The sequence below is a fragment of the Pollachius pollachius genome (genome assembly GCF_949987615.1).
Source record: "Pollachius pollachius genome assembly, chromosome: 9".
Classification (NCBI taxonomy): Eukaryota; Metazoa; Chordata; class Actinopteri; order Gadiformes; family Gadidae; genus Pollachius; species Pollachius pollachius.
Genome location: NC_136942.1, coordinates 17,937,729 through 17,963,191, shown reverse-complemented (window position 1 = coordinate 17,963,191; position 25,463 = coordinate 17,937,729). Strand labels below are relative to the sequence as shown.

The 25,463-nt window shown below is 46.7% G+C and overlaps 1 protein-coding gene across 1 annotated transcript in view; it reads right to left on the bottom strand.

The window, feature by feature from the left end:
* Positions 1-2,988: 2,988 nt before the first annotated feature.
* The window catches only part of tmtc2b (transmembrane O-mannosyltransferase targeting cadherins 2b), a gene marked incomplete at both ends in the record, with an annotated part of 68,076 nt that continues 45,601 nt past the window's right edge, over positions 2,989-25,463 (bottom strand). The window contains 9 exons of the mRNA XM_079743933.1: positions 2,989-3,168; positions 7,528-7,591; positions 11,132-11,246; positions 12,714-12,795; positions 16,127-16,248; positions 18,741-18,819; positions 20,204-20,388; positions 23,719-23,804; positions 24,329-24,443. Of these exons, the coding sequence (XP_079600059.1) occupies positions 2,989-3,168; positions 7,528-7,591; positions 11,132-11,246; positions 12,714-12,795; positions 16,127-16,248; positions 18,741-18,819; positions 20,204-20,388; positions 23,719-23,804; positions 24,329-24,443 (1,028 nt within the window). The remainder of the gene's footprint in view (positions 3,169-7,527; positions 7,592-11,131; positions 11,247-12,713; positions 12,796-16,126; positions 16,249-18,740; positions 18,820-20,203; positions 20,389-23,718; positions 23,805-24,328; positions 24,444-25,463) is intronic.

Sequence of the window (25,463 nt, the reverse complement as noted above, 5' to 3'; positions counted from 1 at the left end):
ATCAGGACTAGGTAAGGTCACATGACCTTACGGACCGTTGGAGTGAAGCTTGAACGCAGACTCCTCTGGGTCGCAGGGAGGGTCTGTGCCTGTCAGCTGAGTGGGGGAAGGTGGCTGAAGCAGCATCCAGATGTGGAACGCCTGTGCTGCCCACGTCCATATGGCACTGTTTACACGTCCTCTCTGCTACCCAAACATGAAAGTGGAGCAGATTCATTTGAGCTGATTTTATGACATGTTTTAGCAAATTTTCAGACGACTTTAATGCAGCATTGAAGTCTGTTCCCGAGCACGCCATACCGGTCCATTAAATCTAACATCCCAAGTGAATGCAAAGACAATATTACTCAGGAAGGCATTGAAGAGTACAAAGCTTTGTCCGTATTATTCTGTCCACTGAGGAGAGGGAATTCACTATTTTTCATGGTGCTGAATGGATCTACTGTAAGTGAAATGCTGATGTAAGAGAAAGCGAAGTAGACCTCCGGGAAGGAAAGCGCCAAGGAACAAAATTAAAAGCACAACACAATACTTTTATTGTGAAAAAAGCAACATTGGGAAAAGTCTATTCTGACACAATTGCATCATCTCTTTTATATTACAAGAAGGAAAGGCTACAAATCTTGATAATTTATACAAATACAACAACTTTCAAAAAATAAATCTTTAATTTAGTAAAGTCTCTGTGAGCAAGTTTCTGCGACAGCCTAGCACTTGAGATCCCTGAGCAGAGCACAGAGTGAACCAGCTTAGTTCCATCTTCACCCCAGCCACGACGGTGTCTCCCCGTTGACACTCTACACACAGAGAAGTGAACACCACGGTGGATGTGTGTGTGAGTGAACAGGTTCAACTAAAGCACAGGGAGTATTTTACCCAACACAAAACACTATGGAGATCACTGAATTCAAACGAGACAGCAAGAATAACAACATTGTAACCGTCTAATAACCACAATATTCCGTCTACAGCATCGTCTCAAACAAGACTCCCAATACTGAATGTGGAGAGGGTCTTCTGACAAGCCTAAGACGTAGACGGACTGACGGACTGACAGGGAGGACCAGAGGAGATAGCCAGAGGGAGTACAGCACTGACTCATCCAAGAACACGGCTACGATGATAAGCAGACAGCGCGCCTCTCCCATTAGGCAAGATTCATGGAAGATACAAATAGACAAATCCTAGGGATTAATAAGGAATATTACATTTATGCCCTTTCTTCAGATTCATAGTTGTATATTACCACACATGACCACAATAGTGAGGTGTATTAGCTATCCCATTCATCTTTGTTCAACATATATAAGTGTCCGAAACACAGTGCCAGCTGGTTTTTGTTGCCAAGGCAACAACAAGTAATAATTAAATAAACCACATAGACGGAATTTGACAGGTCTTTTTTGGGGAGGTGGGGCAATAATATTAGATAAGAGAATGTTCTTCACTCTCACAAATAGATAACCGTACATCTAGGAAGGTGCTCTGTAATGGAGTTACTTTAAACACAGAATATATACAAATTAGGAGGTTTTAAGACAAATAAAACAGGAGCTTTTAAGATAAAATAAAACGGGAGCTTTTAAGACAAAAAAAAGGGATCGGTTCAAGAGTGATAAGAGAAAAACAGTGTTCATCTTCATCCAACAAAAACCTTAAGAGTGTTCCATGGCTTCTTATTACATGTCCGACTACTCGGTTGCAGAATGGATTTGATCTGTTCTCTATACTGTACATAATATATTAGGCTTCATTTATACAAAACACTTACAAGTCAAAAATGACCCAACGGAAACAAGCGCTCCCCGAGCGATTCCCAGACATTAAGGAGTGCAGTGGTTAGAGCGGCTTTTCTCTTTTTGGTTAGAAGGACTTCATAATGAGCAGCAGCTCTGTCAGCTCTGACCTGCCTAAAGCTGCGCTCCATGTCTTCCACTTTCATCCGCCAAGCGATTAAGGAGAGACTGTGAGCTCATGACTAACGCCACATTTCTGAGTCCGTGACCGCCGGCAACTGTCAGGGTTGGTTGGTGGCCGAGGCGAGCTAGTGTATTAGCGTGGCGGTAAGCTGCTGTCATACAGCGATGCAGTAGGGAGCTTGTGTGTTAGCGTGGCGGTACGCTGCTGTCCTATGCTGAAGCCATGCAGTAAGGAGCTTGTGTGTTAGCGTGGCAGCATGCTGCTGTGCAACAGATTTGCACCTTGGATTATGATAAGGCATCACAAAGCTGAGATGAAAGCGTTTCCATTTCCTTCTCTATCATCCAATCTGATTTTAGTACACTCTGATAGATTAATCTCTTTCATTTTACAACAGTTGTCTATTTCAATTTTTAAAAACAGATTCTTCCCTTATTTATTCATGTTTTTCAGTGTGCTACACACATGATTGACATAATTCCTTGCTTCAAACAATGACCATTGGTCATATCCTGAAGTCTAATACTTTATGTTTGTATAATCTCATCTCTCCAGGGCGTCCTGGTAAATCCTCTGAAACATATTTATAACCCTTGTGGAACAACCCTTAAACCCTTTAAGGACTCGCCTACGGCCTGACTTCAAGTTTAAGTGCTCTAGTAAAATGAAAACAACACAAAAAGCTCAACAACAAAAACAAAGAACAATAAAAAAAAAAAAGAAAAGACAAAACTGAATTAAAAAAATAACCACGGCCGTGTTCTCCGAGGAACGCTGTCCTGAATTGCCCGCGGTGCAGCCGCGGAGTGCAGTCGCAGAGACCCCCACTGCTACGGCGCCCCAGAGGAGCCCCGCGCCCCGAGAGTCTTCATCATTTGGAGGTCATGGCACCGGGGCCCGGTCACGGCTCATCTGAAACAAACATCCTCCTGCGTTCTCTCTGCTTCCATCGTTCTGCACGGCAGAGCCAGAGAGGCAGAGGGGGACCCCCGCCCCCCCTCCCTCGGTTGCGCCCACACCAGATGGTCCGGGTGGGCGGCGGCGGTGGTGGTGGGACGCCGGGGCCGCTCAAGGCCCCGCGGTGCGCAGGCCCTGCTTCTCCATGATGTTCCACAGCTTACGCAGGTTGGACTGGGTGATGGTGTCGTCGGGTTTGAGCTGCAGCGCGCGGAGGTAGTTGGCCTCCGCGTCCTGGAGCTTCCCGTTGAGGTGGAGGATGGCCCCCAGGTTCATCAGGGCCGCGGGGTACTGGAACACAAACACACACAGGGATAAACACCTCGCCGGGTCGGGAACACCTCTGTTATGTTGTACTACAATGTAGAAAGTCTGGGGGAATAGAAATCGGGGAAAGTCTGTTCAAAGACGGAACTAGCTTCCGGCTAAACTTGGTTAGGGGTAGTTTTGCTGGTCTTTTTTTTGGTCAGCTGCGCACCCTTATTTGAATGAGGACGACGTGTTTTTCGACAGTGTTGCAACACAAGCCTGGGATTTTTGGTTTCTTTTTATCGCCGTCTTATCTCCTTGGCAGCAGTTATTTACTCTTTAACAAACATTTAGTTTGATAAATGATTTTATCTGATCTAAATTGCAAATGAACTTCCACAGGGATGTATTCCTGCTGTAAAAAAAAGAGAAAACATCCAAAGATTTATATGAAAGAGAAATTTAATGAGAAATTCATGTGGAAAAAGCTCGAGGCTGAAATGCCTTGAGCGGTGTTTGATGAGATGAATAGTGTTGAAAGAGCCTGCATGTGTGGATGGCTCTATTAAGACTATCAACATAATCACCATTCAGTATTCATTCAGGGATTTACCACCACGATTGCATATCACTTAGCAAGATGCCAGAGAGCTGGCACTAAATGGTCATTAAATATAGTAAAATTGTGGTTGGAAAAGGATGATGCTTGATGTAGTTGTGCAAGCTAGAAAGCTTGGTACATCCCTTCGTAGACCGGACCTTCTAGCCGGAGGTCCCAGTTTCATTACATTGGGACTATGACCACGTGACTGAGGCAGTCAAAATGTTGAACCTAATATAATAACTGATACAATGAAGTGCTTTTTACTGCTCTATACTGTACAAAAGTAATCGCTTTATGGAAGCATTTCCTGATTCACTGGAGCTAGACGGCGGGCTGTGACCGTGAGAGTCGGGCTCTGCTGTTTGGACCGCTGGCCGTGTGGGTACAGAGCTCTGAGGTCGGGGGGCTGCGTCGCTCCACGTCCTGTCTGCACCCACCGCTGTCAGGGCCACCACTGCAACCCCCCTTTGAAGTGGTGCAGATGAATGGCTTTCCCTGCTGGCGCTATTACGCAAACACGACGTCCAGAGGTGAGTGGTCCACGCCGGAGACCCACCGAGACACGCTAGCGTGCGCCGCCACGCGGTACACGGCAGGACAAGGCCCACATCTGATCTCTATTTGAGGAGCAGAGAGAAGGGAGAAGGATGGCTAATTCTGCCTCATTAGCCCGCTATTACTGAGCAGACCTCCCTTCTTTGTTATTGGATGTGTAATCTTGTTCTATATGCTGAGAGAGGTGGTAGACGTAATTCATCTCAATAAATGGTTAATGATGTCCATTTTGGACAGCCTCGGTGACTTTCTGTTCACAATTATCTCCTCGTTTATCACTGTCACGTGCCGTGGCCATGATTAAAGTGTCCGTACAATTAGGAAACACTGCAAGCCTTCATTTGTTTCTAAATGTAATCAAAAGCATTTATGTCTTCCCGAGAGCAAACAGAGGGGATTTATTTTATTTAATAAATACATGTATAATACATATTTAAATACAAGAGCTTCCAAAGTATGTTTATAAGAACTATGTGAAGATAAAAAGTGCTGCAATGTAAATGAGGCTTAATGCAACAAACACTATTGTGTTTCCCAATTATGGGGAGGCGAAAAAGCACAATCGTTCATCTGTTAAACCTATTTTTAAAACCATTTTATGGTTAACATTAAGAAAAACTAAAATACAGGTGAGATTCTGAGGTCGGTTTAAGTTTTCAAAAGTCGAAAAACACACCAAATGAAATCAATTTCAAGACCCTGCTTAATCTTCATACATTTTGACCTTCGCCCTACAGCTGTTCTTCACTTTCTCAGCCAGGCCACTTGTCATCTTTAGTTTTCCCCAGTGTCGAGGGTACATGAGTGATGGCAATGAGGATTTCAATAGGAACATTATGTTCAAATATATCCTCCCTTCTCTCAAAGGCTGGACTATATCGATTCATAAATCAAACAGTGAGTGGAATAATCACCATGTCCCCAAAAGGGGTCCCTCATCGTCTCTCAACATGAATACAAATGTGGAGAATCAATCTGCAAAATACAGGTAAGAATGGCCAATACCTCCTTAATGTGCTCAGCATCTCTACCAGACAGGTTTGGAATTTCCGAAACACAATTTTACAACTTTTTAGATCCAATGAACCAAGTTAAGATTCTCTATAATTGAGAAAAATGTTGACAAATGTTAACTGCAACAGTCTGTTAGGTACAACATGAAACTAATGAAAGGGGGTTCATTACACAGAACGGGGGACAGGGAATCCCCCTGACAGCATGATTGTGATTTGTGAAGCGTTACACAGAAGAAAACGTAACAAACCCACCAACACTAAATGATAAATATCAGGGGGTTGGATGCTACAATTGGACTACAGTTCATAATGGCTTTGGTTGGAAATATTTAGTGGAGCTTTTTTGGGGGGGGCTTTCATTGAAATGAAAGAACCTCCAACATTCATATGAGTGGAGACAGACAAGTACTTGGCATCATATGCCTTGTGGCAAGACAACTGGGAAATCTAGCACAAGTTGATTTTCAGCAGCCTGCTGTTTTCATGTAAAGAGTTCTGAAAATGTGAGATAAGTATGAACTCTAAATCAAGAATCCCGACTGAGTTGTTTCCTTCTAATCAAAATGAGGACATGAGCCTTTAAAACTTCAAATCAGAGAGTGGAGAGTCAAGTTGCAACAAAGCATGAAGTGGTTAATGACGACAGAGCCTTCAGCTTGTCAAGTCAGAGAACAGAGTCATGGCACATTTAGATTGATGCTCACCCTCACTCACCACTCGCCTCAGCTGTAAGCAATAGAGATAGCAAGGGAGTCGTCCAAAATAACAGTGCAGGCTTACTGAGTGACAGTGTTTGTAGTGCTTTATATATATCCTTCATTAACATTCCTTATACAGGCCCAAACGTCAGACTAATTGTCATGTGCAGTGGGAGGAGGTCCTTTCTAAGAAAACTCAAATCCATGAGATTTGCAGATCAATTGCAGAGTCCAGAGGATTTCTAAACAATGCTTCCAATACAAATATCACAAGTTGTTCCAGAAAATTAAGCTGAATGTATCAGTTGGATCCTTCTGTAAAATCCATCTGAAACAGGGAACAAGGGGGGGGGAAACTAAATTAAAAAAGCATTTTGAGTTGATGCGGGAAGAGGCGTACACCGGGGCCATGGAAATGATGACGCTACCGTGCACACAACTCACTAAACACTCATTTCCATTACTAAAGGCTTATTATATATTCCTCAATCCATTTAATTGAGTTCCAAGAGAAGAGGGGGGATTTCATTCTTTCAAATCTCAAATTAACTTAAGTTCATAACAACACAAAGAGTACAGCATTGAAACAGAATCACGTGCCGTATCTACACGATCTACGCAGTGATCAAACTATTCTGATTAAGTCTCTGGAAACATAATGCATTGTATTCTCCTTCAACTAAGTGCCATCATATGTCTACAGGGCCTCACCATGTATCCGCCTCTCAAACCAACCATACAGGGTAGACCTCAAACGGGACATCGTAACGGGACGTCTTCTCAATCAAGCCCAAATAACAAGCCGGCAAACATCTGCCAACATATAATCCATCTGCCTAAATCTCAAAGTTAACTCCCCCTTCAAGTAAGCATCACAGACAAGAAGTAGCCCAATCCTTCTCACTCCGGTCAACCTGACATGGCGCTATCATCAACACTTCAAACCGCCCGCTCTCTGCCTGGCCCCGGCCTCTCCTTTGAAGCTGCAGATGGACGCTGCGCAAACAAATCGACGGGGGTCATGAAAACATCGGCCCGCATGATTCTGGCCCGGGCCCGCTGCCCCCAAACACTGCCGACTGTGTGTGTGTGTGTGTGTCTTTGTGTGTGTGTGTGTGTCTGTGTGTGTGTGTGTGAGTCTGTGTCTGTGTGTCTGTGTGTGTAGTAATAATAAACTAGGAATAATTTGACAGGGGAGCGCCACCCAGGCGGTTGTAGCCTGTGTGGCGCTGTCCATCAGAAAGGCCCTTGTGGTACCAGGGTGGGTAGTTAGCTCGTGGCAGTAGCCATCAGAAAAGCCTTCTGGTAACAGGGTGGGTAGTTAGCTCGTGGCAGTAGCCATCAGAAAGGCCTTCTGGTAACAGGGTGGTTAGTAAGTTCAGGGTGGTTAGTAAGTTCATGGCAGCAAAGAGCCATCAGAAAGGCCCTTCTGATAACAGGGAGGTTGTTTAGCCTGTAGTAGTGGTGTCCAGCAGAAAGGCCCTTCTGTTAACATTTGGGGTGGTTAGCCCTTAGCAGCGGTACTTACGTTGGGTCTCAGGCTTGCCGCCCGGCCGTAGTACTTCTCGGCCGCTTGGTTCTGACTGGCCTGCCTGCGGACAGAAAGGAGACGGGAGCCATCAGTCATCTTAAGTCCCACCGCAGGACGGGGCCTGAGCTGTGGCGGGGTCACCGGTTCTCCAAAGTTCACCGGGAAATTACAGGAGGGAAGGGAACCGAGGGCCAAGGATGACCCATCAATCAACCGCCCCTGTTCTTTCATTATCCTGAAAGTAATGTTTCACATGATTAAATGGTTGGTTTGTTCATTAAAGCAGTGGACCTACCTGTGGGGAGAGTCTGTTGAGAGCTGGGGATCCTGTGATGTTACGACATGAGAGGAAACAAGCTAACCTCGATGCCACTGACACACATAGGAGACCATGATGTCTAACCCATATTGGCAGATTTCTTCTCTCCAACAGATGGCTTGCCCATACGGGTCCCATGGAGACCTAAAATATTTAGTGCCTAAGGACATTAAACCAAGGAATGTGTGCCATTATGAAGCTTATGCTAGGAACCCCACTTCCTCTATACTGGTTCTGTGCTGGTTCCACTGCCTCTATACTGGTTCTGTGCTGGTTCCCCTGCCTCTATACTGGTTCTGTGCTGGTTCCCCTGCATCTATACCTCGTTCTGTTCTGGTTCCCTGCCTCTATACTGGGTTCTTTGCTGGTTCCACTGCCTCTATACCTGGTTCTGTGCTGGTTCCCCTGCCTCTATACCTGGTTCTGTTCTGGCTCCCCTGCCTCTATACTGGTTCTGTGCTGGTTACCCTGCCTCTATACTGGCTCTGTGCTGGTTCCCCTGCCTCCATACCTTTGGGCCATGAAGTGTTGTATTCACAGAAAAAAGCTCTCTGGTAGGCCGGGCTCCAAACACACCTTTATGACCCTGAGCCTCAATCATCTCACTGATGGAAACAATTGTCCCATTGCAAACAGTTTAACTTTGACAAAGCCAAGGAGAGTGAGCAGTGAGTGGCAGTGGAGCCCATTAGCTGCCATGATGAAAGGCTGCAGACCGCTGGAGCCACGCTCTCGTTGAGGTTGTCCTGCCCTATTACAGGCTCTCCGTCCATATGGTTTGAACTACGCGGCCAAACACACCATTTTTCAACATCAGGGACATGCAGTGCTTGTCTTATAACCCAACCATTATTCTGAGTTATATTTGTTTCAATCATGTTAAGAGTCACCAGAAGAAGAACCGTGAAGAGATGTCGTTGTTTAGTCACAATGTAAACCGATATGCTTTGGGTTCGTGTTGGGATGTTTACCTCGTGATGAAATAAAATAGTTTGCATGTTCAAAAAATGTCAAAGAAAAAATTCAACATGAAGCCGGGATGGGCACATAAACTGACATGCAAAACCACTTACTCCCAAGACATGTTACTTGATAATTTTGTTTGAGTTCCGAGAACAAATGGGCCATGTAAGCTCCACATGCGAGGAAAGCATTTGAGGACTCCAATGCTTCTATTCAAGAGACATCACCCGTTACCGAAACATACCAAACCGATAAGGATGAAGTGAAATCCAAAATACATACCAATACTACGGTCATTATTGTGATGGTGTGAAATGTCAGTCTAAACAAAACAATGATCCAGCAATGGACGTTATCTGATTTCCATACTATTACCTCATGCGTAAAAGGAGTAGAGACGCTAGCCAAACTAGTACCAACAGAGATTCGGGGTCCTGATGGGCTGAATGGACGCAAGGAAGCCAACTACAGGAACCACTGCTTGGGTTCAAAGCAGTGGTAAAGGCGACAACCCAAGGAACAACGAGGAATGATGAAGAACTCATCCCAGATGGAAAGATGCTGCATCAAATCCAGCAGTGGTGCTCTTCCGTTGGGCTGTGATAATATGTCACGTTGAACACGTTTTCTCCTCCATTGGAGGAGACATGTGTTGTACAAATCACAACACAGGTGCAACTTTGGGACTGATGATTCATGAATTGACGCTCAAGAACGATGAGAAGCACCGGGAGTACGCCACGGCTGGGATCAGCAAGAGGAGAAAAGCCATAAACCCTAAGATGGTGAATGCACTATGTATTTGATATGAAACTGATAGGCAGAAAGTCTCCCGCTAGACGAGTTTACTAACCCGACAACAGGAGGAAACTTCATGTGGATAATTATAAAAGGCCATGACCAGCTTGAACTGCTTGCATGTGTTATAGAATAAAAAATATTTACAAGTAAATATTTATAATAAAAAATGTTATATGTAGTAAACGTTGTGAGGACAGTGTAGCAAATCGCAGTGCCTCCCTGACATCCAGACGCGGTCCATTAGAGGAGAGACATGCAGCAGACCCAGTCCACGCAGAGCTTAGTGCTAAGCAGGTCCTCCATGGCTAACCTTTGCCCTTCAGAGCAGGCCTGCTTTTAAAGTCATACACTGAGCTTTTTCAGAAGGCAATAAAAAGCAAAAAGGAATACAGCAAGGGGATACTTATACTCCTCTGACAGCCGCTTTTTAACCAATTATTTCCCTACCCCCCCACCTTCCTTTGAGCATGTGCTTCCAAGACAAACACATGAAGAACCTGAGAGCTGAGGCTGTCGAGCGGAAGCCCCCTGCCAACGAGGTGGGGGGGGGGGGGGGGGGGGGGGGGGGGGGGTGGACGGCAGGTCTGCCTGGGCCTCCCGTTATGTGCCAGGGGTCTGGACCCTGGAAGAGACCCTCCACCGCGAGAGGGTTGCAGGTGGATTACTCCAGCCTGGAAGTAGGCGAGGAAAGAGGCAGCTGGCTAGACGATCCTCTGTGGTTGAGAGCGTGCACTCATTGGTAAAGTAGAGCAGCAGAAGGTACCATGCCAGTGGAGGACTTCAACAATTCAAGACACGCATTAATGGACTCAGCGGTAATCACTTCCCCTCGGCAGACGGCTGTGATTCCAATGCCGAAAACCTTGAGTTTTATTTAAAGTCAGGAAATGGCAACTGTCGACTGGAAAAATAGTATTGGATAATAATATTGTTGGCATGGAACTGCTTTGGTACGTGCGGCAGCATACTGTACACTGGCACATGGCGCTATTTACCATTCTCCATCCGTGGCTCTCGTTGAGAAATACAGCAGCATGTGCATTCCAGGAGAACTCTCATTTCGACTTGTCAACTGAACTCTGCGCTGATTTGGACGCAGAACGCCAGCCACAAGCCAGAAACAGCAGACAGCGAGGCGAGGAGAGCCAGAGAGAGAGAGAGCCGAGGGAGGAGAGGGGTAGAGCGTGTGAGGAAAGGGAGAATGAGGCAAAAGAGGAGAATATAGAGAATCAGAAGCTGTTTTGCTGGCACTGCGGCGAGACGATAGGATTACAAGGTAGAGCCAACTAAATCACACAGGCCAGCGAACACCGTAAGCTCCCGGATGAACGCTGGAGACAGCGCCCTCGCTCCCTCCGGTGCTCACTACACAGCGCTTTGCCATCTCCTCATGAGACCCAAGGATTCAGACCAGAATTAAAATCAGACCTTATTTTAAAACTCACTTGTCACTCGTTACAGAAAAGCATGCAATCTATGGAACCTCAAGTTCCTCCACCGTCCATCTCTGAGACTCACCGGAACATGTGGGCTGCGCTGAACACCACGTCAAACTCGCCGCTGTCCAGCGAGGCCGCCCTCTCCGCCATGTCTGCAGCCTCCAACGGACGCGATTCCTCCAACAGAAACTGACCTGGCGGGCGGAGAGAGAGAGGGGGGTGAGCATCGTGCTAGAGGGAGGAAACATGGCCGTCTGGTGTCGCCTTGAGCCCTGGCTAAACCGAGCCAGCCCTGTCAGCTCCCAGCGATCGTCTGATGAAACACTAGATATTAGCCGCAGCAAGCTATCACTCCTTGGCCATCTCTCAGACAAACGTGTTTAAATACATGATGGTGATACGTGTGTGTGTGTGCTTGTTGTGTTCAGGGATTATTCCCAAATGGAGTATTGCGGTTTACCGAGATTGTGTGCTTGGGAGAAAAGTCAAATCCTGGGGCTATTGTGGAATTCTGAATCCAGATAACAGGCAGTCAAGAAAACACATTCTTTAAAAAAGGGTGATTCAATACCCTTTGGACTGTGTTCAGCCCCACTAGACTGAGAGGAAACCAGCCTACCTTCCCTAATAACTGTGGTGCATGAGTCTGGCACTTGGCGGGAGAAACATGCGTATCAAATTAGAAAACATGACCAGTAAACCACTTTTACATATCGCATATCTGTAGATGTACTGCATCTATCAAAGACAAATGGTTTAATTGAGTTAGTACTTCACGATATTTACAACATTCAATGAATTACTTTATTATGTTATCATTAGCATTACATTTTCTCATTCTTTAGAAATCATTTTACAACCGTACCTAATAAACCATCACTGGGTTCAGGCTACCCTTACCAAGAGATTTGCTCAGTTCCAAACGCACGGCGAAACCCTATCAACGGCATTGAATTATTCATCATGAAACGGCAACGCTTTTAAGGAAACGCCAAAACATATCAGGGGGACTAGGTGACATTTTGCCTTCAAGGCCTGCCAACATGTATGTTTACATGAAACAAAGAGACAGTGTATTGGACCAAAAGCCCAAGGCCATGGAGTAAACTATACGCCACCTCAAAAAGTACTGCTGACATTGGAGCATATTCACACTAAGCATTTTGTAAAGGTAAAAAAGGTGAGAGGAAATGGCTGATTTTGAAGAAAAGAGTAAAAGAGAAAGACAAGTCCACTTGAGTCCTGAGCACACACCGTTGGCATGCCACTAATTACAACTGCACCTGTCACCAGGGAGACAGGAGGAGGGAACTGGGTCGTCCGCCGTGACTTTGGTGTAAATGTACCTTGTACCTTCTACCGGGAGCTCACTATGCTCACTTCTATGCCATTCCAAAATGAAGAAAGAAAAGATGGCAAAGGAGTATATGTGTCACAGCACTTATTGGTCTTTGTGCTTATGATCATGGTCCAGAACATAGGAACTGGAAACGGCAATCAGGTAGCTTTTGTTTTGAAATCAGTTCAGTAACAGGGCACATTTTAATTCTCTTCTTCTTTCAGGAGTAGACAATGGAAGATAGTGGGGAATGGTGGAACACAGCATGTGATATATTTGTAAGAAAATCAATCGAAGTTGACGACCACTAATGAACACTTACCATAATGCATGTAACAGTTGCCCTTTGTCGGATCGAGCTGAATGGCCTTCAGAAAATACTTCTCTGCTTCTGCTTTTTGTCCCTGAGAGAGAAATAGAGGCAGAGAATGGGAAAGAGAGAGGGAGAGTGAAATAGACAGATTTATTATATTGTTAGGGTGGATTCAAAGACTGTGTTTCAATGAAAATATCTACAAATCCTCAAATCCTACCCGCTGTAGCTAATGAGCCTGTCCGAGCCACAGGGATGGCATTTACATTTCATTTCATTTTTTTAATTAAAAACATTTGAAACATCTGTTATCCAGCCAATGTACAAGACGTCATGCTTGGCCGGCCTTGCTGTGCAGGGTGTAGGACACAATCTATTATATACGTTATTTCTACTGTGAAGCTGCTGTGACCTGTGCAATTAACAAAGAGTCCTGCTCATTCACAGAGACCAATGATGAAATGGGAGGTTAGAGTGAGAATAGCAATGAGAGAAGCAGGAAAAGAAATGCTCCACAAAGGAACAGAGAACTACATATTGTAAGACTACAAAGAATATCTCAAAATGTATTTTTTGTAATACATGAGCTTGCGAAAGACAACAAAGCAAAATCCAAATCCATTGTGGAAGAAAGGAGAGAGCTGGCTAGCATGTGACACCGTATAAAGACATATACATACCCAGTGCATCATGAGCCAAGACTTAAAGTGTATTTGAGTGTTCAAAGCTATGATGCAGACAAAAATCAAGACCACGCCAAGTTTATATTTTACACAGCCAACGGTGTCCAAGTGGCCATCATGGTTCATAATATATTTACTTTGCATTCACCCTTCACAGAGAGAGCTAAGTGCAGACTCGAGGTGCAGCTGGTTTAGAATAACATTGGCCTTCAGTGTTCAAACAATGAGATGACTCACAGTAGTATGTGGATCGATGTCTTGCCTTATGAAACATATGAGGAAATTCAATGGTAGTAAAGTGTATTACATTGAGAGAAAGTCTGCGAAATCTTTAATCTCCTAAAATGGGGAGTTGTTCATGTTCATCAGCTATACATTGAAGGCATGGCCAGCCTCCTCAACAGATAATTATTTTCTATTTGCCTAAAGAAAAACATTTTCGGTTAAGGTTTCAAACTAATTTCAAAACTTACTCAGCAGTCAAATACACTACCACCTAAGAAGCAATGCTTAAACCATAGACCTAAACATATTGAGTGCATGATTGGTACCTAATTATGTGACATATGACACAAAACATACACAGCCCTACTTACTCACTAAGGTTGTCCCAAACAGAACCTGGGTTGGATTAGCTGAGGAAATGATATCATTACGAATCCAACTCCCTCAGACCTCAGTGTTCCTGTGCCCATTCCCAGAGGCTTCAGCGTAGAGACACTGCTATATATCCTGGCACCCTGGGGTGTCTGCCGCTTCTGCTGTTGCACACGAGGCCAGAGAGTGGAACCGATGGTAATCACTCTCATTTCCTGGTCTGATCTCTATGGTCCACCTCTGAACATCTAGCTGGCTTAGGTCTTCTGCTGGCTCACCTCCACCTGCCTTTTCTTCCCCTCACCTCATCCTTCTTCATTCTGTTATCTCCTTAGCTCATCCATACCCATACCTGGGCTTTGGCCTCACCTCTGCTCTTTTCCAAAACATTCAACTGAATCTCCCCCACCGGACTGTGGCCCTAGAACCTCAGGTCGCACGGGGGCTCCCTCTATGCTGACGGGGGTTGGACAGATGGGATGGGTGGGGAAGGGTTGGTGATGGGGGTAAGAGTGTGGTGATCAGCTGACAGAGCCCGTCAAGATACGTCAACTTCCTGCTCTGGTTCTGGTCACGTATTAAAGTGCAAGGGAACCAAGTGTTGTGGGTTTTAAGGGTTAGTATTTCCTCTATGGTCCTGAACAGAGAACGGGTTAGAGTTCTCTGTATGTGTCATAGAATACATTCCTCATTATAACCCTCATACTCAACGTATGTACTAACCTACAGACGTATCACAGAGTCGCCGTGGGTCGAGACCGTGGAGCTAACGCGGCGGCCCCCTGCCTTCCCAGAACTCTCAAAAACCTTTTGATTTATTCAGTGCTCAAATTCAAGCTGTAACAGGGGTTCACTTATGCTGTAAGAAAGCTGTCATAGATACGAGTTAACTCCACTAGAGAAATTTGACATTTTAATAAAGAGTAAAAGGGAGAGTTCTTCTCTACAAAATTTAGTGAAGACAAACGGTTCTGTCACAGTTTCATGGCACTTCTTTAGTTTTCCTTCAAGGATAAATTGCTATAAGACTGATCAATTTACTTCTTAACTTCATTTTACTTACGCTGGAAAGGTCACCGAAGCCATTACAACTATCATAAAAGACAAGGATGGATTCACCCTTGCAGGTCCAAACTCTCAGCTGAAAATCAATAACACATTCTCTAGTGACTAATTCCCTGTTCATGGTCCATTAGGACGAGTGCAAGTGAACCCTCTCCATTAAGAAATTGCTATTTTTTGGGCGGGTGCTTGTTTCAGCCTGGCATTGCAATCTAGGACATTTTATCCTGAAACCAGTTGTTCAAACGGAATGCTATCGAAAGCATCAGTAGATGTGTGTGTAACAAGACAATGACAAAACAAGACAAGAAACACACTTTAACAAGACACTCAAAGGGGCTCTAGAACACAATCCTGTCTCTCTACCAAATATCAATCAGGTAGAGCAGAGTCTGTCATGAAGGAGTGTCTGAAAAATGAGAAGAAACCCCCTTGCCTGCCCTTTGGCCTCCCTAAGGACCACCCTCTCTGCCTCTGTTTACCTGAGTTCACCCCACTGCCTGAACTGGCCTTCAGTCCGCCACAGAGCCCTCCCCTTCTCCCAGGAGCGACGTCCTCCTCTCTTGTTCGCATTCTTCACTGTATGACCCTGCCCCGCATGACCAGGTCCAAATCAACAGCCTCCCACTAGACCCCCCCCCCCCCCCCCCCAACACACACACACACACACACACAAAGGCCCTTTCTTTTCTCATTAAAGTGCAGGTCATTCATATAACACTGCCAGAATGTCATCTCTGTTGAGCGAGACAAGATGCTCTGACTAAATGTCAGAGGCATTGCACATGTCGCCTCCCTGTCTGTATCCAAGTCAAAGACAGTGCTCTCTGCTCACATGATCGCCCTTTGCATGTCATAGGTTGCATCTAATGATAAGTTAGTTATTCAGAATTAGTGGGGAAGAAATTGCTAGAAAGGAAAGTTTAGGTGACAGCTTCTAAGAAAAAGCTGGCTGTGACAAGAGAACAAATCCAGGGGTTCCAGTTGGGGGACAACTGTGTGAAGGGTGAAGGTATTTGAACCAAGCGGTGGTGAATAGCTTGGCTGTAGATGAAGTTCTTAACCAAGAGACAGGCTTACCTTCAGAGCCAGGAGTTTCCCGTAGGTCAGGTGAGCGGGAATGTGATCGGGCTTGGCTCTAAGGGACTCCCGGTACCAGTGCCCCGCCTCCTCCAGCTTGTTAAGCCTTATGTAGGCCTCTCCTGAGAGGGAGGAAGGGTCAGGTCAGGGGTCAGGGGTCAGGCAGTCCGAGGTTAAGATTTCACACATCACCCTATTGTTCTACCTAGGAATCCAATAAAGGTGAGGTCAACCCGAGAGGCCCTGGGTTCAAGCCGTTTGGGCCTGAAACCAAAAATATTAAACCCGTTAAAATGCTGTTTCAGGAGTAACCTAACCATAAGTAACCAACTTTACCACATCTTGAGTTCAACCAAACACGTTGCCACAGTGTAAGGTAAGTAAGTGATTAGTGATTTTTTTTTTTTAAATCAATTTATATAAACTATATCATCTATAGATGAAAAAAACAAGGGCAAGCGCCAAGTATGTAGATATCGTTGGCCCTTTTGTTCGCTGTCTGTGAATGTCCCGCCGCTTGCGAGCAGCCCTGATTTCCGAACAGATGTGCCTATTTGTCTTGTCCGATGTTATTACACATACCCTAATGACAAGAGCATCAATGTGCTCTGTAATCTGTCAGACAACATCTGATACCCCCTCCTCCTCCATGGCCAGCTCAGATACTGCTGTCGGCTGACACCTGTGCAAACACTGACCTCTTCAGATCCCACCCTTTACACGGGTGTTATTGCAGGGCTTGGTATTACTTTGACTCGGTGGTTGGTAATAGGGTACAACACAGCCAAAACAATATCCAAACTGTAATAAAGTGAAAGGAGAGGAGCTGGGGGGATGTGACAGGCATCCCCCCTTGCTCTTTGACTTGTAACAGGGCTTTTGTTGCAGTCCTCACCCAGATACTGCACTTTGTTAGAGGAAAGGGGCTAAGCTATCTTATCTAGGGGATTTGAGACTCTAATTCTCGGGGGATACCAACTAATATTTCAACTGATAGGAATTTAGGATAAGACGCAGGTGGGCTGGAGTCTTGGAAACTCAGCAACTTTCGTAATGAGCTGAAGAAAGAAGATCAATTGTAATAAATATGAATAGTGTCAGTGCCAATTTACGATCAAAAACGACATTATATCGTTCAAGATTCCATGATGCTGCATATTAACGCTAATGCAAATTGTGCATGCTATTGTTTTTTTTTAAGTAAAGTTAAAGTTCTTTCATTATGTTATTTATCAGTTTAGCTCGTGCTTTAGATAAATTCACATAAAATCCATAAACCAAAAACCATCCAAAAGCAATAAAGTGACTCATTTTCTTTCTTTTATAAAACTTTACAATTACTTTAATCTTATTCATCAGCTTTGAAGTTCCAATGTGCCAGCAGATTGCTTGGCCACATTTGTTCCACTGGTATATTGATATCTGTTAGCAATTTGGCTTAGACCGCAGGGTATCTCCAAAAGCAGATAAACAAAGTTTTGCGTACATGATTCACCGTATTTGGGTACGGCAAAACGAACCAAAACGCAACACTACTGATTACTGTACAAACTGCTTGCTTTAGCTGATTGACTCACGGCCTTATAGGTTGGCTGTGTTTCAGGCGGTGCCCTGTCTGAGATTAGCGGAAACATGTGCAATAAGCAGCTACCCTGAGCCCAAAGGAGACGTAGCATTCCCCGAGCCACCAGAGTGTTGGAGAGGGACCAGCGGGGGCTGGGAGGTGGAGCCCGCCACCACCGCCAGCCAACCGCCACCCGGTCCCGCTGCTCCGCGCCCGGCTAGCAGCGTGTGGGGCTCCGGGAACGGACACGAGCAGGTGTGCCAAATGTGAAACCAAGCCTTTGTGCGGGAACACACACCGGGCCGGCGGTGCCAGGGGCCTGCAGCCTCCCTCCTGTCCGGCCAATCATGCTCCATTACGGTGAGCGGACTTTCAGTCAACGTTTTGACGTAATCTCAGCACCTCTGTCAGTATGCATTTGGCCAACGCACTAACAAACTGAGTCCGGTGGAATGCCGGGATACGGATTACAACGGGGTAAGAATGCACATATTTAGAGGGAGCATGAGGGAGAGAGGGGGGGGGGGGGGGGCTGCTATAATAAGATGCAGCGCAAGACATCTGAGACTGTTGTGGAGACTGGGGAGGCCGTATCTTTCAGGGTGATAAGCATCAGGGAGGGAAATGAGTTGGTGTCATTTGAAATGGATATTATTATTATTTAGAAATCTCAGATGGCAATACTAAGCTACAGCTGTTTCTTTAGAGTTGAAATGCAAACAATACGTTTTTTTTGGAGCAGATAAAGCTGTTGAACAGTCTTCCAGTGAAATGGTCACATCATTTAAATTCAATGGGTTCAATGCTGTTTCCACATATTTCTTTCATATTTTCATACCTTAGCGAGAACTAAAAAACTAAAGCTCAGGCACAAGGCTTCTTTTTTTGGAAAGGCACCAAACAGATTGAGATGTATTGTCCATTGACCGAAGGCGAGCTGTACACAGTAAGCCCTCATTTCATCCGAACATGCCACAAGCACAGTTTCCCTCTGCCGAAAGAACAAACAGGTCCCTTTTCCATGGATACATCCACACACACTACACTTACCCATCATGTTGTACAGGCTCTGAGGTGCAAATTGTCTGGGCATCTTCTGCACTGCTTCCTTGTACACAGAGAGGGCCTCCTATATGGATCAAACAAAGGAATGGGGGAGCGTTAAAGCCAGAAAGGAAGGCTGGAGTTGGGGTTAACTCGAGCCCTCCACCCACCCCCTGCGCCGTGAACTCGGTTGCTGTGAAAACGCAGCGTGGAATTGGGGGGTCGCCGAGAGGGTGGTCAACAGAAAAACAAGCTTCTATCCTTGGCGTCACGCCTGTTAGAGAAACATTAAGACGACCAGAGTGGTGTCACGTATTGACTCTGGAGCACAAAGCTTCTGTGGTGCCTCTTGGAACCGCGTTTCATGCTTACAAGGAAGGTTGAGGAGCCGGGGGGAAGGGGACACAAACAGGAAGAGCACCCCGGCTCTGGGCACTAGGGGTGAGCGGGGGTGGAGCGCAAATTCACTCATCGGCGTCAAAGGACCGAAGCCCCAAAGCAAGTACGTGTGGGTGTATGTGTTTGAGAGGGGGGGGAGACAATAGAAGGGCAAAAGAACGGAGGTTGGTCCCTGGGGATTTTTGGTGGACTTGTTGCCTACGAGCACACTTTAACACATTTTGAGACTGCCTCCCCCTGGTCCTGGTCCTGGTCCTGCCTCCCCCTGGTCCTGGTCCTGGTCCTGCCTCCCCCTGGTCCTGGTCCTGCCTCCCCCTGGTCCTGGTCCTGCCTCCCCCTGGTCCTGGTCCTGGTCCTGCCTCCCCCTGGTCCTGGTCCTGGTCCTGCCTCCCCCTGGTCCTGGTCCTGCCTCCCCCTGGTCCTGGTCCTGCCTCCCCCTGGTCCTGGTCCTGGTCCTGCCTCCCCCTGGTCCTGGTCCTGCCTCCCCCTGGTCCTGGTCCTGGTCCTGCCTCCCCCTGGTCCTGGTCCTGGTCCTGCCTCCCCCTGGTCCTGGTCCTGCCTCCCCCTGGTCCTGGTCCTGCCTCCCCCTGGTCCTGGTCCTGGTCCTGCCTCCCCCTGGTCCTGGTCCTGGTCCTGCCTCCCCCTGGTCCTGGTCCTGCCTCCCCCTGGTCCTGGTCCTGGTCCTGCCTCCCCCTGGTCCTGGTCCTGGTCCTGCCTCCTCCTGGTCCTGGTCCTGCCTCCCCCTGTCCTGGTCCTGCCTCCCCCTGGTCCTGGTCCTGGTCCTGGTCCTGCCTCCCCCTGGTCCTGGTCCTGCCTCCCCCTGGTCCTGGTCCTGCCTCCCCCTGTCCTGGTCCTGGTCCTGCCTCCCCCTCCCCCTGGTCCTGCCTCCCCCTCCCCCTGGTCCTGGTCCTGGTCCTGGTCCTGCCTCCCCCTCCCCCTGGTCCTGGTCCTGCCTCCCCCTGGTCCTGGTCCTGCCTCCCCCTGTCCTGGTCCTGGTCCTGCCTCCCCTGGTCCTGGTCCTGCCTCCCCCTGGTGGAGCACCGTGTGCGGTTGTACTGATGCGCCCCTACCTCCTGGTGCCCCGTCTCGTGCAGCAGCTTGCCCAGGTTGTACAGGCAGCTGGTGACGGAGCTCTTGTGCGCGTGGGGGTCTTTGAGGTTCTCGTCGGGGATGTCGGCGCAGGTCAGGAAGGTGCGCTTGGCCTCGTCCAGCCGGCCCTGGTTCATCTGGACAATGCCCGTGTTCAAGTAGGCCGCTGTGGACCCAGGAGAGACAGAAGGGGCGCCAGCGTTAGGAAAAATACTTCTGCAGAAAAATGCTAATCCACCCTTTGTTTCCTTGTGTTCCCTGACCTCTGTAATACTCTTGGGGGTGTTATGTATAGTTGCATTGTTACAGCCCTGGGCTCTACAATGAAACACACCATAAAATTATAAATAAGTGGCTGCAGAGTAATTAGCCTCGGTGGAGTTGACCGACTGGATGTTGGAATACATTGACTAATACTGGATCGATCAGCTTATCCCCGCTTTGGCGGTGGATGGCTCCGTGCCAGCCAAAGCGGGGGCGGGAGAACGTTGAAGCACTGGTTTTCAAAGGCTGTCTCGTCTAGTGAAGCTCCTCTTTCGGATGTTAGTTTCTTGCGTAATACCTCCTCAACTCCAAGTACTACAAGTAGTCGAGGACTTTTTGTGAGATTTACTTTCAGTCTTATACGTATCCCTTAGAGCAGTGTTTGTCAGATGGGGGTAAAATAACCCTTAGCGGTACTTGAAGGTTTTCAGGGGGTACTTATTTTGAAAAATAGTCCTTTTTGATGTTCATATTATAATGGTTATGAACAATTGTAAACAAATGGAACCATAAAACCATTCATTGAATCTGAATACAACTTAATAAAATTGAAGTCGCAATGGGTAACATTTAAAATTGCTCGCTGCTTAAATTAACCCGAAAATACGCTACCGTTCAAAAGTTTGGGCTCACCGAGACAATTTCATGTTTTCCCTGAAAACTCACTTTTATTCGACAGTTTTCAGCTGCGCTCAAAAAATCGCATAAGCGATTTCTAATCTTCAATTTGCCTTTTAACACGATTAGTTAAACAATGTACCATTAGAAAACAGGAGTGATGGTTGCTAGAATTGGCCCTTTGTACACATATGTAGATATTCCATTAAAAATGTGCAGTTTCCAGCTAGAATAGACATTTACAACATTAACAGTGTCTAGACTGTATTTCTGATTAATTTACTCATTAAGCTATCTTCATTGAAAAAAACTACTTTTCTTTCAAAAATAAAGACATTTCTGAGTGACCCCAAACTTTTGAATTAATTGCAATTGATTAATTGCAATCTTTTCATATATATTTAGTCATTGCTGAATGATAGTTATTTTAATACTGTTATCAATAAAATAACATACTATAACTGTAACAAAATGTTGGCACGCCCATATCTCTCTTTGTTAACAAGGATTTTACTATCAACACTCCAAAACCCCTCTCACTCACCCAAAACCTTATAATCCCAGAGCAGAAAGGCTGCAGCCCTGATAACCACCCACTCAAATACATTCATTAGGCAGCGAGTAATGGCCCAGCCTTGAAAGGATAAAGCATGTTTTCTACAGTCACAATGTCATTCTGTCTTTCCTGTCCCTGCTATTAAGGCTTATTAATTAACCTTGTTATCAGCTCAGATAGATTGGATGATTGAACGGCAAAGGCAATTGTTATAGTGTTTCCGGGATTTCGATTTGGCGCAACATCAATCTGGGGAAGCAAGGAAGGGACCTTAAAGACTCTGTGTTCATCCTTCCTTGGCGAACGTCGGGAACGTCGGGAGCTCATTAACAGCGTGATCAGTGAGGAATAGGACCAATTTATACTAATCAGGAAAAGAGATTGCGTTTAAGCCCAGCGTGACCCTGGCTGGCTGAGTTGGTCCCAGCCAATAGAAAATAGGAGAAATAGGAGAAAATGAACAGGAAATTGTCTTTTGTTTAAGTGGAAATCGTCAGAAAAAAAACAAAAACCTGGATTAATGAACATTATAAAATATGTAGTGTTTGAAACACGATGTAGTCAATCAGTTGGTTGGTCCACGAGCTGCTGTATCTTTAACTCAATCATGAGGATGTTGTCACCAAGCCTACTGCCACTCAAACCCCAGGTCACATCCCCTGGTTCATAACCCCAGGTCACATCCCCTGGTTCATAACCCCAGGTCACATCCCCTGGTTCATAACCCCAGGTCACATCCCCTGGTTCATATCCCCAGGTCACATCCCCTGGTTCATAACCCCAGGTCACATCCCCTGGTTCAGAAGCCCAGGTCACATCCCCTGGTTCATAACCCCAGGTCACATCCCCTGGTTCATAACCCCAGGTCACATCCACTGGTTCATAACCCCAGGTCACATCCCCTGGTTCAGAAGCCCAGGTCACATCCCCTGGTTCAGAAGCCCAGGTCACATCCCCTGGTTCAGAAGCCCAGGTCACATCCCCTGGTTCAGAAGCCCAGGTCACATCCACTGGTTCATAACCCCTGGTCACATCCCCTGGTTCATAACCCCAGGTCACATCCCCTGGTTCGGAACCCCAGGTCACATCCCCTGGTTCATAACCCCAGGTCACATCCACTGTTTCAGAAGCCCAGGTCACATCCCCTGGTTCATAACCCCAGGTCACATCCACTGGTTCATAACCCCTGGTCACATCCCCTGGTTCATAACCCCAGGTCACATCCACTGGTTCATAACCCCTGGTCACATCCCCTGGTTCGGAACCCCAGGTCACATCCCCTGGTTCATAACCCCAGGTCACATCCACTGGTTCAGAAGCCCAGGTCACATCCACTGGTTCAGAAGCCCGGGTCACATCCACTGGTTCAGAAGCCCGGGTCACATCCCCTGGTTCGGAACCCCAGGTCACATCCCCTGGTTCATAACCCCAGGTCACATCCACTGGTTCATAACCACAGGTCATTTACTGGTTCGTAACCTCAGGTCAATTGACTGGTTCAGAACCCATTCACTGGTTCAGAACCCATTCACTGGTTTAGAACCCCAGAACAAATTCACTGCTTCAGAACCCCAGGTCACATTTAATGGTTCTTAACCCCAGTTAATTTACTGGTTCAGAAGCCCGGGTCACATCCACTGGTTCAGAAGCCCGGGTCACATCCCCTGGTTCGGAACCCCAGGTCACATCCCCTGGTTCATAACCCCAGGTCACATCCACTGGTTCATAACCACAGGTCATTTACTGGTTCGTAACCTCAGGTCAATTGACTGGCTCAGAATCCATTCACTGGCTCAGAATCCATTCACTGGTTCAGACGCCCAGGTCACATTCACTTGTTCAGAACCCATTCACTGGTTCAGACGCCCAGGTCACATTCACTGGTTCAGAACCCATTCACTGGTTCAGACACCCAGGTCACATTCACTGGTTCAGAACCCATTCAGTGGTTCAGAACCCATTTACTGGTTCATAACCCCAGATCATTCATTGGTGCCCGGACACAGCGCAAAGAGCTCTAGATTGCCCATAAACTGAAAATAAAAGGTTATTACTTACAAGCCAGAGTTGGCCGGCTCCCAATGGCCAGCTTATAGTAGTGGAGCGCCTCCGAGGGCTTGCTGTTCTCCTGCAGCAGCAGACCGCTGAGGAGGCCAGGAGGGGGAGGAGTTAGCAAGGCCTTCTCAAGTAACACAAATACATTGTTGTTACAAAGGAATTCAATGTTAAAGGGTTGTTGATTAATGCAGGTTGCAGCGTCTGTGGGCCGTGACTGGATCTACGGTTCCCCTAAGGCTGACGAACAACGATGTAGAACAAAACAGTCTACACACTGTCAGGGAGGCCCTACTGGAGAACACAAGACAGCATTTCCTCTGGGGCCCCGGATCAGAGGCTGACGATGGTGTTGAAAGGGGAGGTACGGTCAAATCATTACGCACACCTCTAAGCATCCGGAAACTGGCACGTGTGTGTGTGAACAAACGTGACAGAATACTATTGATTTTTAGAAATGTTATCCCATGGGATCTAAGAGGTTTTTAAACGTTTACAGAAAAAGGGATGGCCCGAAGTCAAAATGACGGACAAGGTGAAAGTGAAATATGAATATGACATATACGATTAACATACAAGGGTGCAAATACAAAAGGCGGCAGGGCTAACTCACAGGTTGTACAGCATGTCGGCCATGTTCCTCCGGTAATAAAGGGCGTTGCGGTAGGCCTGCTCGGCCTCCTCCATCTTGCCCTGGTTCTTCAGCACGTTGCCCAGGTTCCCCCACGCTGCCGCAGGACAGAACAGGTATGTTAACAGGGGATGAAGACACCATCAGGACTGCTCTCCATCACCCCAAAGAATGAGCCAGTCTGTCTCCCTGCCTTCATCGCTCACTGCTACGGAGACGCGACCAAGACAAATGTTGATCCTGCAGACGCTCGGACATCTGGCGCCGGGACGGCTGCTGACAGGACCTCAGATGGCTGAATGAGCTCACGCACCAGAGGACTATTCATCTACAGGATAAATATTGATATTGAATACATACACACAGTCTTGTGTAAGGAAATCGTAATATAACGCACAGCTGCTAACACCACTTCCAGCGTGCGGTAGCGCGTGCGTCGGTCAGGCGAGTACATGTAAATGAGAAAAATGATTGAGTTGCGGTTGTTTTTCGTTCTCTCTTCCACCGTCTAACCGTTCCTTTTGGCTCGTGTAGTGCCCGCGACGGGAGGCAGGTTTTGAGGAGATGGTTCACCAGAGTCCCACACTATGTACATTAGAGCAGCTTGCAGTCGCTGTGTTGCAGCGCTTGTATGACGAGGACCTGCCAGGACAAACAGCTGTGCTGCCTCCACACCTCCTGTCTGCAGAGATTACTTTTAGGCAGCGAGTCCCGACCGTCTCGCTGACTCGCTCCTCCACATCACTTCGTCCCATGACTCAACAGGCTGCCAGTGAGGGTCTGGGATGCATGCCCTCCTGCACAGTTTAGTCGTGTTGGGTTCAGTCCAAGGGGATTGGCAGACGGAGGGGCGCTAAATCAGATGTCGGATTAATATTGGATTAAATGGAGAAGACGCGTGTGGAGAATTCTCAAGTAGTACTCCAATATTCAACTCATTATTATAATTGGCAATAGGTTAATGATAGGATGTAAAGTGGAGGATTAAAAACAGCTTTAACCATAATTAGTAATGGCTAAAATAGGCTTCGACAGAATCCACGCTTAATTGCATTCCACACTTGGTCCACAAGTGTTGGATGCTGTTTGGCACACTACTCAGACACACTTGTTTTTG